We start from the raw sequence: 13,135 nt of genomic DNA on the forward strand, positions 1-13,135 counted from the left end.
CACTATTACTATCACAATTTCACACCCACAGTTACACAGCCTAGACTGACCGCTCAAGACAAGATCACCAAAATGTTACCGATTTCTTCCGCTGGAGGCGCTAAGAGCGGCCGTGCACGCTCCCTATATCTGTCACACTCGTAGACTTTGCCTTGGTCGTAGATTGTATCTTCTCTCTTCCTCGATGTCGCTGGATGTGCTCTCCTCCTCTTGGCCGAATCGTGCCGTGTCAGTGGATCGGGGTTGCCTTACCGCCAGCCTCTATCTCGATGATAGTCGATGCATTCTCCTCATGACTAGACTGAACTGTGTCATCAGTAGCCTCTCCTCCAGGTGGACCCGTGGTAGTACCAGGCTTACTCGGTATGCGCAGCGGTTGGGTGACTCGCCGCAACTCCGATGCATGGACCTTGACAGGAGGGTTGGACGTAATCCGTGTCTAAGTATAACCGCTGGGTTTCGAAGGAGCTGTCCCTGTTCGTACTTGATGCGATTGACATGACCAATATCTTCCGTGTCACAGTCTTGAGTTCTAGTGATCCTATGTGTTGCATTGGCTCCTCCAGGATGACCTAATTATTCATAGAGGTCACGAAAGTAATTGTCCTTGACGGCTGCTACTGTTCGTTTGGTGACAGACATGAGTTCGTTATAGTGGACCAGATTGCTGTTAGTTCTTGTTGATGATATTTTTGAACTTCACTGTGCGCTGGACTTCGTAATTCCACCACTTGACCTGTCTGTTCACGAAACGCTTTCCTGGTTTCTTCAGTCCTACTATTTTTTTTCGCACTCGATCGAATTCATGCAGTGATCACACCCCATGTATCCTTCAAAAGGTAGTCAGTATTCAGGAGGCGAAAGATGTTGTCTATCAGCACTATTGCTTTGACATGAAGCTTTCACCACTTGATACGTTCCGTGGTGGTGAGAGGTCAGACACGTGGGTGAAGGTGAAGCTAAAATTCAAGAATCAGGAGTCTATGTTGAGAAGCGATGTTGTCTGATGGTATCACCTTGAAGTCCGTTACTAGCCTAAGACCCTTCCTTTCCGCCATCCAGTAATCGATTTGCGACTTACGACGACGACGTGGTAATGTGTGGGACAGGCGTTTCTTGAGGAACGTATTTACTTTTGCCAAGTCGATTTCCAAGGCACGTTGATCAGCTTCCAAACCCGAATCCACCATGCACTCATTCGAAACCATCCCTTGAGTAGCTTACATGGCTGTTGAGGAGTCTTTTAATTAATTTATGCATCTATTAATTTATTTATTCCATCATGGACTGCATCTTTGCGTCATTAAGTGTTACATGTAAAAAATAACATTGTTCTCCATCCTGTTTTCTTTTCACATGTAGACTATCGATTGTTTCCTTTTTATTCCGTTCGTTTGTATGTGAAGTTTGTGATCAGAAATATTTATTTAAGTCGTCTAATGGCAAGTTAGTGTTGTTTTCGTCAGTTTTTTGTCAAACCAATGTTCTGAAGAGTTTTCCATGTATTGGCAGAATGGTTATTTTTTAAGATATCATATGTATGTCGTATCTCTTCATTCCTGATTGTATGAGTTGTCGTGTTAAGCAATTTTCTGTACTTTACGAAGTTGTCTGAGAATGGGTTTTTTGTATAATATTTATAAGCTGCATTTATTTTTCCTTTGTCCGTATGTTTTGGGTCAGCCAAGGTGACAGTTTTCGTTTTACTCGTACTGTTCGTAGGTGGGGGAATGTTTTTCATGCAGTTATAAAAGTAGTTCGTTAAACAGGGTTATTTTCTCGTCAACGTCATGTATAAGGTGTACGTTGTTCCACGGTATCCTGAGTGCGTCCTCAATGAACGCCTCTTCGTTCGGTTTCTAAAGTCACGGTCGGCAATTAATTTAGGCTCTTATTTGGGGCATTTCAATGAATGGAAAGTCATGTTGGGGTAATCTGGGAGTTGGCAGTTGTCCATGAATATGCTTTCTATCAATATTTTTTTGTATTGATTAGATTCAATTGTGTGTGGGAAGTAGTTGTATGGTCAAGGGGAAGGATCGTCGTATTGAGTGAGGCAAGCATACTTTCAAGTCGTCTAGATTCACCATAGTCACAATTTATGTCACACTAATTACAGTACTTTTACGATTTTGAGAGACGCCAAAGTTTGTAGGCCAGTCTTACAATATCTTACTGGATGCCTAGAGTCACAGAAGCTTGACAGATACAAATTTTTGATAAATGAATTTACTTACGAGATACATTTACAGTTATTATAAGGGAATAGGAAGAATACATCTTATGATTGTTTTACAACTTCGTCATTACTCACCTCAAGCTGTTTACCGGCGATGGCAAACATCTTCGGCATTGGCGATATGCAGTATTTTATGTACATGGCAGGAGTCAAAGCGATCATAACATTGAAGTTTTTATTGTACTCAGGTTTCTCTGAAGCCATCGCAAAGAACATGGTTGCACCCATGGAATACCCGATGAAAGACAGTTTCTCTTGACCAGTTCTCCTCAGAATGTAGTCAGTGATGGCTGTAAGGTCGTATATTCCCATCTCGTGCCAGCTACGAGAGAACAAATGACATATACCTTGAATCCTTTATTTGCAGGTTATGGTAGTTAGATACACCTACATGAATTCTGGTCACTCTGATGGGATTTCATCAGAAAGTACCAAATACATTTTGTACAGACGTATGGATATCTGTTTCCTTTTTAGAAATAAAATATGGACATGTTTTCTTAATATAGATATCGAATAATAACTTTAAAATTCTGAGTATCTTAAATATTTTCTACTGTCCTATTGCAGATTTTGAAGAGAGGATTCACATCCAATGGCATATTGACTTGGTATTATATATTCGATATCGATTGCTTCCATCTTAGATAACTAGGGGACACCTTGGACCGTACACTTGCATACAAGGAGCAGTGTCTTAAGGTGAAGCAGAAGATCTCTTCGAGGAAATGCCTCCTCTGTAAACTGGCAGGGATTAACTATGGCACTCATCCACAAACGTTAAGAATGTGCTATTGAGCAGGAGAATATACAGTGACTCACACAATTATTCGGACACATTAGTAATTATGGCCTTTGCTACACACTGTCCCTATATTTCAGAGAAAATATTGTACACGCAAACTAGTTTCTGACAGAATCCAGTTTGACGGATTCAACACGGCGTCGAAATGTGTACTTTTAGGAAATAGGAGGGAACCAGTGACGCAGGAACCTCAGAACGCAGTTAACGTGCTTCAACGAAATTATTCGGACACAAGTCAGTTGCCATGCAGAGGTCATGTACAGAAGAGCCACGGACAGTATGAGCGTAAACATTCAGTGAGTTAGAGTACTGTGTACAACTTAAGAGAAAATGGGCCGCAGAGGAAGAGAGAGCATTATCGAACAGCGGCAGCTAGTAATTTTTCCACCATGCCAAAGGTAAAAGTTTTCGTCAATTTGCTGAAATGTTACAAATGAAGTAAAGTACAGTCTCTGATATTATCACAAGATTCCGGGAGGAAGATAGGATTGAATATCTACCGCATACGGGACGTCCAAGAACTTTCTCTGTGAGAGAAGAGAGTTATAACCCCAGAAAGACAAAAAAAGAACCCAAGTCAAGTGCTCCAAAACTCGTTACGCAGATTGCCGCAGACATTGGAAAGAAAGTACATCCCTAAACAATATGGAGAGTGCTCAAAAGAGGTAACTTTCAAGGCCGCATTGCAAGAAGGAAGCCCTTCATAAATCAAATAAATCGAAGAGCATGTTAGAGAGGACAATGAGTGGTGGAATGACGTTATATTTGCTGATGAGAGTAGATTTAACATATTTCAGTCTGATGAGAGGATAACAGTTTGGCGGCGTCCTAATACTGGGCTTCAAGAGAAAAATCTGAACGCAATTGTGAAGGATGGCGGTGGGCAAGTAATAGTGTGTGGGTGCATGTCGACGAATGGAGTTGGTGAACTGGTTTTTATTGAAGGTAAAATTGACTACTTACAGTACCTTAGAATACAGAGGGACAATATGAAAAAGAGCGCCGAAAAGATGGGGATTGGTGAACATTTTAAGTTTTATCAAGATAACGACCCGAAGCATATGACCTGGAATGTAAGGATGTGGTAATTGTTTAATTGCCCAAAGGTGATTCATCCTCCCCCTTAATCACCGGACTTGAATGCGATTGAGAACCTTTGGCACAAACTTGATAAAGAAATAAGAACAACAACAATCACATCTAGAGAACATCTGAAGAACCGACTTCAAGAAGAGTGGCAGAAGATATCTCCCGATTACACCCGGAAATTAGTGGAAAGCATGCCAAATCGACTCAGGGAAGTAATTAAAATGAAAGGAAAAACAACCAGGCGCTGAACCTTTAGGATCATAAGTAAAAAGGAAAGTGTCCGAATAATTTTGTGCAATATTGGTTTTGGTTGTATTTTGTTTTTTAATTATTATATTTTCATTGACAGTGTTCATTAGAAGAACGATGAACGTTTAGTTTTTACATTTCTTACAGAAACTTGTATTCAATTTACATCAGTCATTTATTAGTAGTGAAATCACTAATACAAAGAAAAATGTAATAAATCATGTCTGTCCGAATAATTATGCGAGTCACTGTACCTGTCCTGTGGAGTGTAAGTCAGCCCATGCAAAACAGGTTGATGTTACCTTAAACGAGAGTTGCAAGAATATTTCAGGTTATTTCAGGCCAACTCCGATCAACAAAGTGAACTATTTGGCTGGGATTGCTCCATCTGATATCAGAAGAGAAGTGGCTGCCAACAAAGAAAGGAGAAAAACAACTACTATGCGCTCATACCCAATCTACGGATATCAACCTGCTGAAAAGAGATTAAAATCGAGAAGGAGGTTTCTAATAACTTACTCAGACGTTACAAGGAACAGTTGCGAATGCACTACTTTCCATGTGGAAGGAGAGAACTAGTAATTTGACTGAATGAATGGAACCGAAGGAATCTCTACCTCCTGGCCAAACTGGAAGTCTCTGAACAGACTGCGAGATGAAGTCACAAGAACAAGGGACAACTTATGTAAGTGGCATTTTCCGACCAAGAGAGTTCTATGTGATTGTGGCGAATACCAAACAACACATCATCTCTTATCTTGCCCGTTGTGCCCATCCATATGTACAATGAGTGATTTGACTCAAGCTAATTCAAATGCTCCCGAAGTGGTAAGCTTTGGGCGGGAACTGTTTGAAGTCACTTGATGAATACATATTTGCGTACTTGTGTCCGTTTCATGCATATTTTTTTATGTCTACATGTTTCATATTTTGTACTCCTGACACGAATAAATAAATAAATAAATAAATAAATAAATAAATAAATAAATAAATAAATAAATAAATAAATAAATAAATAAATAAATAAATAAATAAATAAATAAATAAATAAATAAATAAATAAATAAATATTGCATTCTGAATTTTCTCACTTTGACGGTCAGGAAGTCGTCTATAAGGACTGAGAAGTTTAAAGTATGGTATTATTTCATGTCCTCTTAAATGATTCTTTATAACGGACAGCTTACCGAAACTTCTCTCACCAGATGCTACATTTATTGTCAAGGTGAAAAACAATATTAGAGCAATACACTGCACTAGGAATTGAGAACGAAGCTTGGCTTTATAGATGTCATTCAAAAGGGCAAGTGGGAGTCCCTTGTTTCCAGATTTATTGATAAGATTAGGGAATGTAACCAAAATATTTATTTGAAGACTTTTCTTCTTCTTTTTTTTTGTTGAAATCTATACGGTATTTTGAGATGAGGTTGCTTGAAAGGTTATCCAAACACTATTCGGGTATTTCTCTTACCATATCAAGAATTAGGTCTTAGGTAGGGGACAATTTTTGAATTTATTTGAAGCGAACATATCATTGGAACACATTTCCTTTATTGGGCATCCATGGATACAATCTCACTTCCATACTGTTTTTGTGAATTCATTTCCACGTCCAGTTTGTATATTATGTGCATTAGAAGCACATGTAAGCAGTAACATTTGTTTTACAATATAGATCGAATAATGTACGTATTACCATCTGCTCTGTCGTGGGAAATTGGATGTTATTTATTGTAAATATGAGTACTTTATTGTTAAACATCGATTGTTTAGAACTACGTACTTACGGTCATAACTGATAATTACGAGTTTGATAACATAATGGAAACTTAGCATCTTGGTCACTTCTGTTTTATGTTTGTGAAAAATACTCGTACTGTGACCAAAGCATTCGCAAAATCTTCTTTACACCTCTTTGTTGATATATTCCTTAATGCCATTTATAGCATGGTATATATCTTTGCAAGAGTTGTGTTATGACAACGGATTGCTACATGCACCAGGGTGCCACTGATCACGAAAACTGGAAATAATAATTTGTATGGTATATGGCATATCAAACAATGGCCGTGTTTTCGCATCCACAGGAGTTTTCAATAACAAACCCACGAACATATAATGGAGATGAGATTCGTTCCGTAGATTAGGCCTAAAATTTGTGAAGCGAAGAGCTTGCCCGTTGTGCTAAACGTTCGTTGCGAAAATGCGTCATGTGCTGGACTGTGAAGCACTTCAGAAGTGTTCAAATTCCATTTTACTGGAACTGAGAGTTATACCTTGCAATTTGAACCGGTGAAAGATTTTGCCATAGCGTACACGTATATTAAAAATCGATCAAATCTGTGCGGATCAGTTGAGAAGGACTCCTTGTTAGTGCGAAAAATGAGCCACGTAGAGATAATTCAGTTTGCGTGAGCGTCAGCTAGGAACTCCTGTTAATTTTTCAAACATTACAATTCTTGAAATTCTTTCTTTGGACTAAAACACCCTACTTCTTATCCTTGAAGAGTGATATCTTCTACCTCACCTGAAATTCCAGAACTCAGCGCTCGATGGGTGAAGAGTAACATGCTTACTGGACCAAACGTTCCCCCGAGAATTGCCTAACCACACATCATATCCAGCGTCGGCGAGTACGTAACCTGGAACAAAATACGGAAGGTTTAAATCGTTCGTTTTGAAAGTCTGATGTTCGACATATTGAAGGAATAAATAAATAAATTAAAAAGAGTTGTGAACAATTCATCAGCGGACTGAGACATGTCGTACAAACTTCAGTTGTCGTGGGTGGGCAATTGCATTAACGATGATTAATGCACTCTTCCCCATCAAGTACCGAGGTTACGGATAATGAAATATTTACCTTCCACCCCTCCAAGGGCCTTCATGACCTGTTCGGAGGTGACTTTGATTTGCTTTTACTACAATTCGTTTATTTCATAAACCTCACAAATATTTTTTTTCAAAATTTGATGCGTTACATTTGCCTATTTTTTAAATTATCTATTTGAAGTAATGTTTGGAGGTTGTTTACCCCAGTTATATCGAATCGAGGTATGACTAGAAGAGAATTATTGTAATTCTTCAAAAGTTTTTATACGAAGTTTCTAATCGGTCTTTGTGGAGGAACGTTTATGGAGCAGAAACAATCACAAGGGTGGTAGACTCAGAACTTGAAAAGAGAGAAAGGAAGTCCAAAGAAGTTGCAAAATGACCAACATACTTTCCGGTTGAGATCAAACCAGGAACTCGATAAAACCATCGAAAAATTTACGACGAGCATGAGGAAAAGTCGACTGACCTTTTATTGACACATTGAAAGGATGAATAAATAGAGATTGACCAACACTCCTTCTACAAGAAAAGTGGAAAAAACAGCCTGGGTGGCTTACGCAAGTGCACAAAGACCTAGCATAAGTGGGTGTCAAGGAGGAAGAGATACAGGAAAAAGGCTGCGGGAGTGAGGGATGTACCCAAAAGCCATTGGCCAAGCCACGGAACATCTCAGTGAAAGAAAGAGAAAGGAGAAGCCGAATACTTAAGGATCTTTGGCGAGAGTGAAATAGAAGCACAATAGTCTGCGTGACGAAAGGGCAGGTAGATTGTGTAAACGTGGCCCACAGATCGACGTATCGATGATTCGTTGAATGAATGAATGAATGAATATTAATAATAATAATAATAATAATAATAATAATAATAATAATAATAATAATAATAATAATATACATATTTTGGTGAAACAATATAGCAAAACGGAATCGAAATAAAATTCAGCGAAATTAGATTACAAAAATGGATAAATATTTACAGTAAGCGAACGTTTCCAAACATAGGCTACAGAACTAAGACATTATAAGATGGTTATTGAATTAGCATGTCTCTATGGATCGGACATCGAAAACATCGAGAAAACTCAAAATCATAAGGTAAACTCTAGGCCCAAAACTCACAGGTCAACAATACAGACTCAGAAACAAACAGTAAGCAAACATTCACAGTGACATTAGAAGACTTCGACTGAAATTTTACGAACACATGAAGACAGACTTACAAAACATATAGTCGAACTCTATGAAAAATAGGACTAGAGCAAAAACTAATCGGCGTAACCAAAAACGAGTTTAAATTGTCAGGAATACCACAAGAAGTACATTTTAAATAAGGAGAAGTTTAGGTACAAAATTAATTCACAAATGGGAGGTTGACCAATAGGACCACCTAAAGAAAATAAGCGGAACAACTTGAACGAAAGAGAGAAAAAAGTCCACAGCAAAAGAATGAAAGAAATACTGGCACAAGGGAATGAACACAAACGCATCTAGCTACTTTGCGTAGTAAGTTATAAATGCCGCGTGGCCTCCGAAGAGGTCTGGTGCAGTTCTTTCGAGTTCTACCTACGATGAATTCTAATGATGAAGACGGCACACACACCCAGCCCCCGAGCCATAGGAATTAACCAACGAAAGTAAAAATCCTCGACCCGAATGACCTCCCCGTGATCTCCTGGACCAAAGATTAAGACTCTAATCATTTAGCCATGGAACCGGGCTCTTTGCGTAGTCCTAAATGGACTTACACTTATGCGCCGAAAAAGTTACATCACGATATTTCGGTACCTTAGATAAGTCCCTATTCCCGTTACTGATAAGGATGGTACCAGAAATCACTTCCGGTAGCGAAAAGAAGAAATCAGATCACTCGCTGTTGGAGATAAAAACACACATCAAAGACATTGTTATAAGAAAAAAGCGATTGGAAGGGGTACCCCAGGGCTCTCAACTTGGGTTCCAAAGATAATCTAAAATTCGAGGTCTTACAGGTGCCATCAGCTTATGTATGAACAAACCGTAGTATCTTACCTACCTCCTCCACATCACCTTATACAACTCTACAGTTCCTGAAAGCATTGAGGTCATCAAGAAGCTAATTCCAGCACAAAGTGTACAGACATTGTACAGCCTGCCGACGTTTTCTTCTTCCGTCCGTACAAAAATACACTTATTGTTCAATTTATCGTAGGTACAATTACAGCATCTTCTCACAATGACTATAACATATGGGACAGAGACCACCTCCTGCATCTTCAGTCGTTTGTGTATTTCCAGTTCTCGGCAACAAAATTCTCGAATTTAATCAAATTTACTTTTCAATGCGGCTACTCCAAAGAATTTTATGGTGTATTTAAAACACCCTTGTAGTACCGCTTCGAAGGAGGATTAATGGAAGAGTGTTTCTATGAAAAGTGTTACAACCTGCTTTCATCAAAAGTGTACACTACAAGCTTTTATTGTTGAACTGCATATTGTTTGTTTCTGATCTAGTCAGGTCGGAAAAAAATATTGTCGACTACCTGATGTACCCGTGCTTCGCTACGAGATTCTCAGAAATAATGCCTTTGTGGTTTTCCTAACTAAAGTCAACATAGGTCATTACAAAAACGTCAGTAGGAAAGTAGCGACTAAAAGCTATGTCTATATATATAAAATAAGAGTTTTGTCTGTACATTGCTCAGAATTTGAAAATAATGGTATTTCTGTATCGGTCATGTCCATAGTAACAAGAAAATGCACTTTTCACTTTTCCGTAATTTCTGTCTGTCTGTCTGTCTGTCTGTCTGTCTGTCTGTCTGTCTGTCTGTCTGTCTGTCTGTCTGTCTGTCTGTCTGTCTGTCTGTATGTACACGCATCACGAGAAAACGGTTGAAGAGAATTTAATGAAAATCGGTATGTGAAGTCGGGGGATGAGCCTCTACAATCTAGGCTATAAATCATTTTACTCACGCTGAGTGAAATGGTAGTTTAGGGGAAGGCCTAAAATTGAATTCTCAACTATTTATGTTATTAGTGGTCTAATGAAAATCGGTATGTGAAGTCGGGGGATGAGCCTCTACAATCTAGGCTATAAATCATTTTACTCACGCTGAGTGAAATTGTAGTTTAGGGGAAGGCCTAAAATGTAATTCTCTAATATTTCTTATTAGAGGTGTAATCGATGAATGCTACATAACTAAGGTTATATAGTATTAAATTTCCTATTATTCATGTCTTATACATTGTTACCGTACTGGCTATGATCACAAAGATATTCATGAATTTGGATTTTTGTTACTAAGTCCATAACAGCGCCGAGTAACGAGAAAATGGGTCAACAGTATTTAATGAAAATCGGTATGTAAAGTCGGAGAATAAGAAACTACAGTTTACGGTATAAAATATTTTACAAATCACAGAGTCGAAAGAAAACTAAATGTGTAAGCCTACAATATAGAAAGCTCATAACATTGATCAACAATAACATTACATTGACCATTGTTTGTTGTGATGTGCTTTGTGTCTTCTGTTGCCCCTCATCTCCGGTAGATAGGATTACTGCTGCGTACAGAGTATTTTTTTTATTTGATTTACGTCGCACCGACATAGATAGGTTTTATGGCGACGATGGGATAGGAAAGGGCTAGGAGTGCCTTAGGCCTTAATTAAGGTACCGGCCCAGCATTTGACTGGTGTGAAAGTGGGAAACTACGGAATACCATCTTCAGCGCTGCCGACAATGGGGTTCGAATCCACTATCTCTCGGATGCAAGCTCACAGCTGCGCACCGCTAACCACACGGTAAACTCGCCCAGTCGTACAGAGTGTAACAGCCTGCCTGAATATTGATGGGAAGTAGCTGGGGAGTTAGATAACTTTCTTCTTTAGCATGCCATTCCCCTGGTTTATAAATTTTCTGATACTACTGGTACGTAACACACTGGATCATCATAGCATTCGAGCTATTCAATCCCTACTCTGAGGCACTGATTGGAATGAACAGTGTGCATATTTAGCGAAATAATGGCAGATGAGTGTTCATGGCATCTGCGGCCTGGTCATCCCAGCTCTAGAACTTTGGACTATAAGATTGGCACCGCAATCTAACCGCAGCACTGTTCGTTAAAAGTGATAAAAGTGCGGCTTTCCATTTGATCGAGTATTTTATATGATAGCATTGCTTTTAATCGCTACATTCATACTTACGTTTTTGTAATGACCTGTGTTTATTTCAGTTAGGAAAACCACAAAGTCAGTCTTTCTGAGAATCCCGTAGCGAAGCATGGGTACATCAGCTAGTTATAATATAAAATACTCGATCAAATGAAACCGCACATTTTCTCATTTTTAACAAACAGTACTACGGTGCCGATCTAGCAGCCCAAAGTTCTAGAGCTGGAATGACCAGGCCGCAGACAGCTGTGAACACTCCTATGCCATTATTCCGTTAAATATGCTCACTGCTCATTCCAATCAGTGCCCCAGAGTAGGGATTGAATAGCTCGAATGCTATGATAAACCAGTGTGTTACGTACCAGTAGTATCAGAAAATTTATGAAACAGAGGAATTGCATGTTAAAGAAGAAAGTTACCAAACTCCCCAGCCACTTCCCGCCAATATTCAGGCATGCTGTTAAACTCAGTACACCCGGGCAAGTTGACCGTGTGGTTAGGGGTGCGCAGCTGTGAGCTTGCATCCGGGAGGTAGTGAATTCGAATCCCACTGTCGGAACCCCAGAAGATGGTATTCTGTGGTTTCCCATTTTCACACCAGGCAAATGCTGGGGTTGTACCTCAATTAAGGACAAGGCCTCTTCCTTCACACTCTTAGCCCTTTCCTATCCCATCGTCGCCATAAGACCTATCTGTGTCGGTGCGACGTAAGGCAAATTTAAGAAAATACTCTGTACGCAGCAGTAATCATATCTATCGGAGATGAGTGGCAACAGAAGACACAAAGCATATCACAACAAACAATGGTCAATGTAATGTTATTGTTGATCAATTTTATGAGTTTTCTTTATTGTAGGCCTTCGCATTTAGTTTTCTTTCGAATCTGTGATTTTAAGGCGTCTTATACAATTTTAGCGTAGACTGTAGTTCCTTATTCTCCGACTTTACATACCGATTTTTATTAAATTCTGTTTACCCATTTTCTCGTGACTCGGCGCTGATATGGACTTAATAACAAAACTCCAAGTTCATGAATATCTTGTGATCATAGCCGGTACGGTAACAATGTATAAGACATAAATGATCGGAAATTTAATACTTTAGTTCTGTATTATTTATTGATATGACCACTAATAACATAAATATTTGAGAATTAAATTTTAGGCTTTCCCCTAAACTAACATTTCACTCAGCATGAATAAAATTATTTATGGCCTAGATTATAGTGACTTATTCCCCGACCTTGTGTAGCGATTTTCATTAAGATAGGGCAACTAATAGCATAGGCCTAAATATTTGAGTATTACATGTTAGGCTTTTCCCTAAACTACCATTTTTCTCAGCGTGAACACAATTATTTATGGCCTAGATTGTAGCTACTTATTCTCCGACTTCGCCTACCGATTTTCGTAAAGATACGACTATTAACAACATACCTGAAAGTACTTGAGAATTAAATTTTAGGCCTTCCACTAAACTACCATTTCTCCCAGCGTAAATACAATTATTTATCACCTAGATTATAGAGACTTCTTTCCCGACTTAGCATACCGATTTTTGTTCAGATACGACCACTAATAACGTAAATATTTGAGAATTAAATTTTAGGCCTTCCCCTAAACTACCATTTCACTCAGCGTTAATACACTTATTTATGGCCTAGATTGCAGCGACTTATTCTCCGACTTTGTATACCGATTTCTCGTGATGCGTCTACATACATACATACATATATACATACATACAGACAGACAGAAATTACGGAAA

General features: G+C 38.8%; 1 protein-coding gene across 3 annotated transcripts in view; it reads right to left on the minus strand.

Annotated features, from left to right (window-relative positions):
- Positions 1–13,135, minus strand: part of LOC136866125 (gastric triacylglycerol lipase) — a 116,207-nt gene that overhangs the window by 64,313 nt on the left and 38,759 nt on the right. For all 3 annotated transcript variants that reach the window (XM_068226618.1, XM_068226616.1, XM_068226617.1), the window contains exons 3-4: positions 6,910–7,024; positions 2,315–2,561 (exon numbers count right to left, since the gene is read on the minus strand). In XM_068226618.1, the coding sequence (XP_068082719.1) occupies positions 2,315–2,561; positions 6,910–7,024 (362 nt within the window). The remainder of the gene's footprint in view (positions 1–2,314; positions 2,562–6,909; positions 7,025–13,135) is intronic.

Source organism: Anabrus simplex, chromosome 3, assembly GCF_040414725.1.
Source record: "Anabrus simplex isolate iqAnaSimp1 chromosome 3, ASM4041472v1, whole genome shotgun sequence".
Lineage (NCBI taxonomy): Eukaryota > Metazoa > Arthropoda > Insecta > Orthoptera > Tettigoniidae > Anabrus > Anabrus simplex.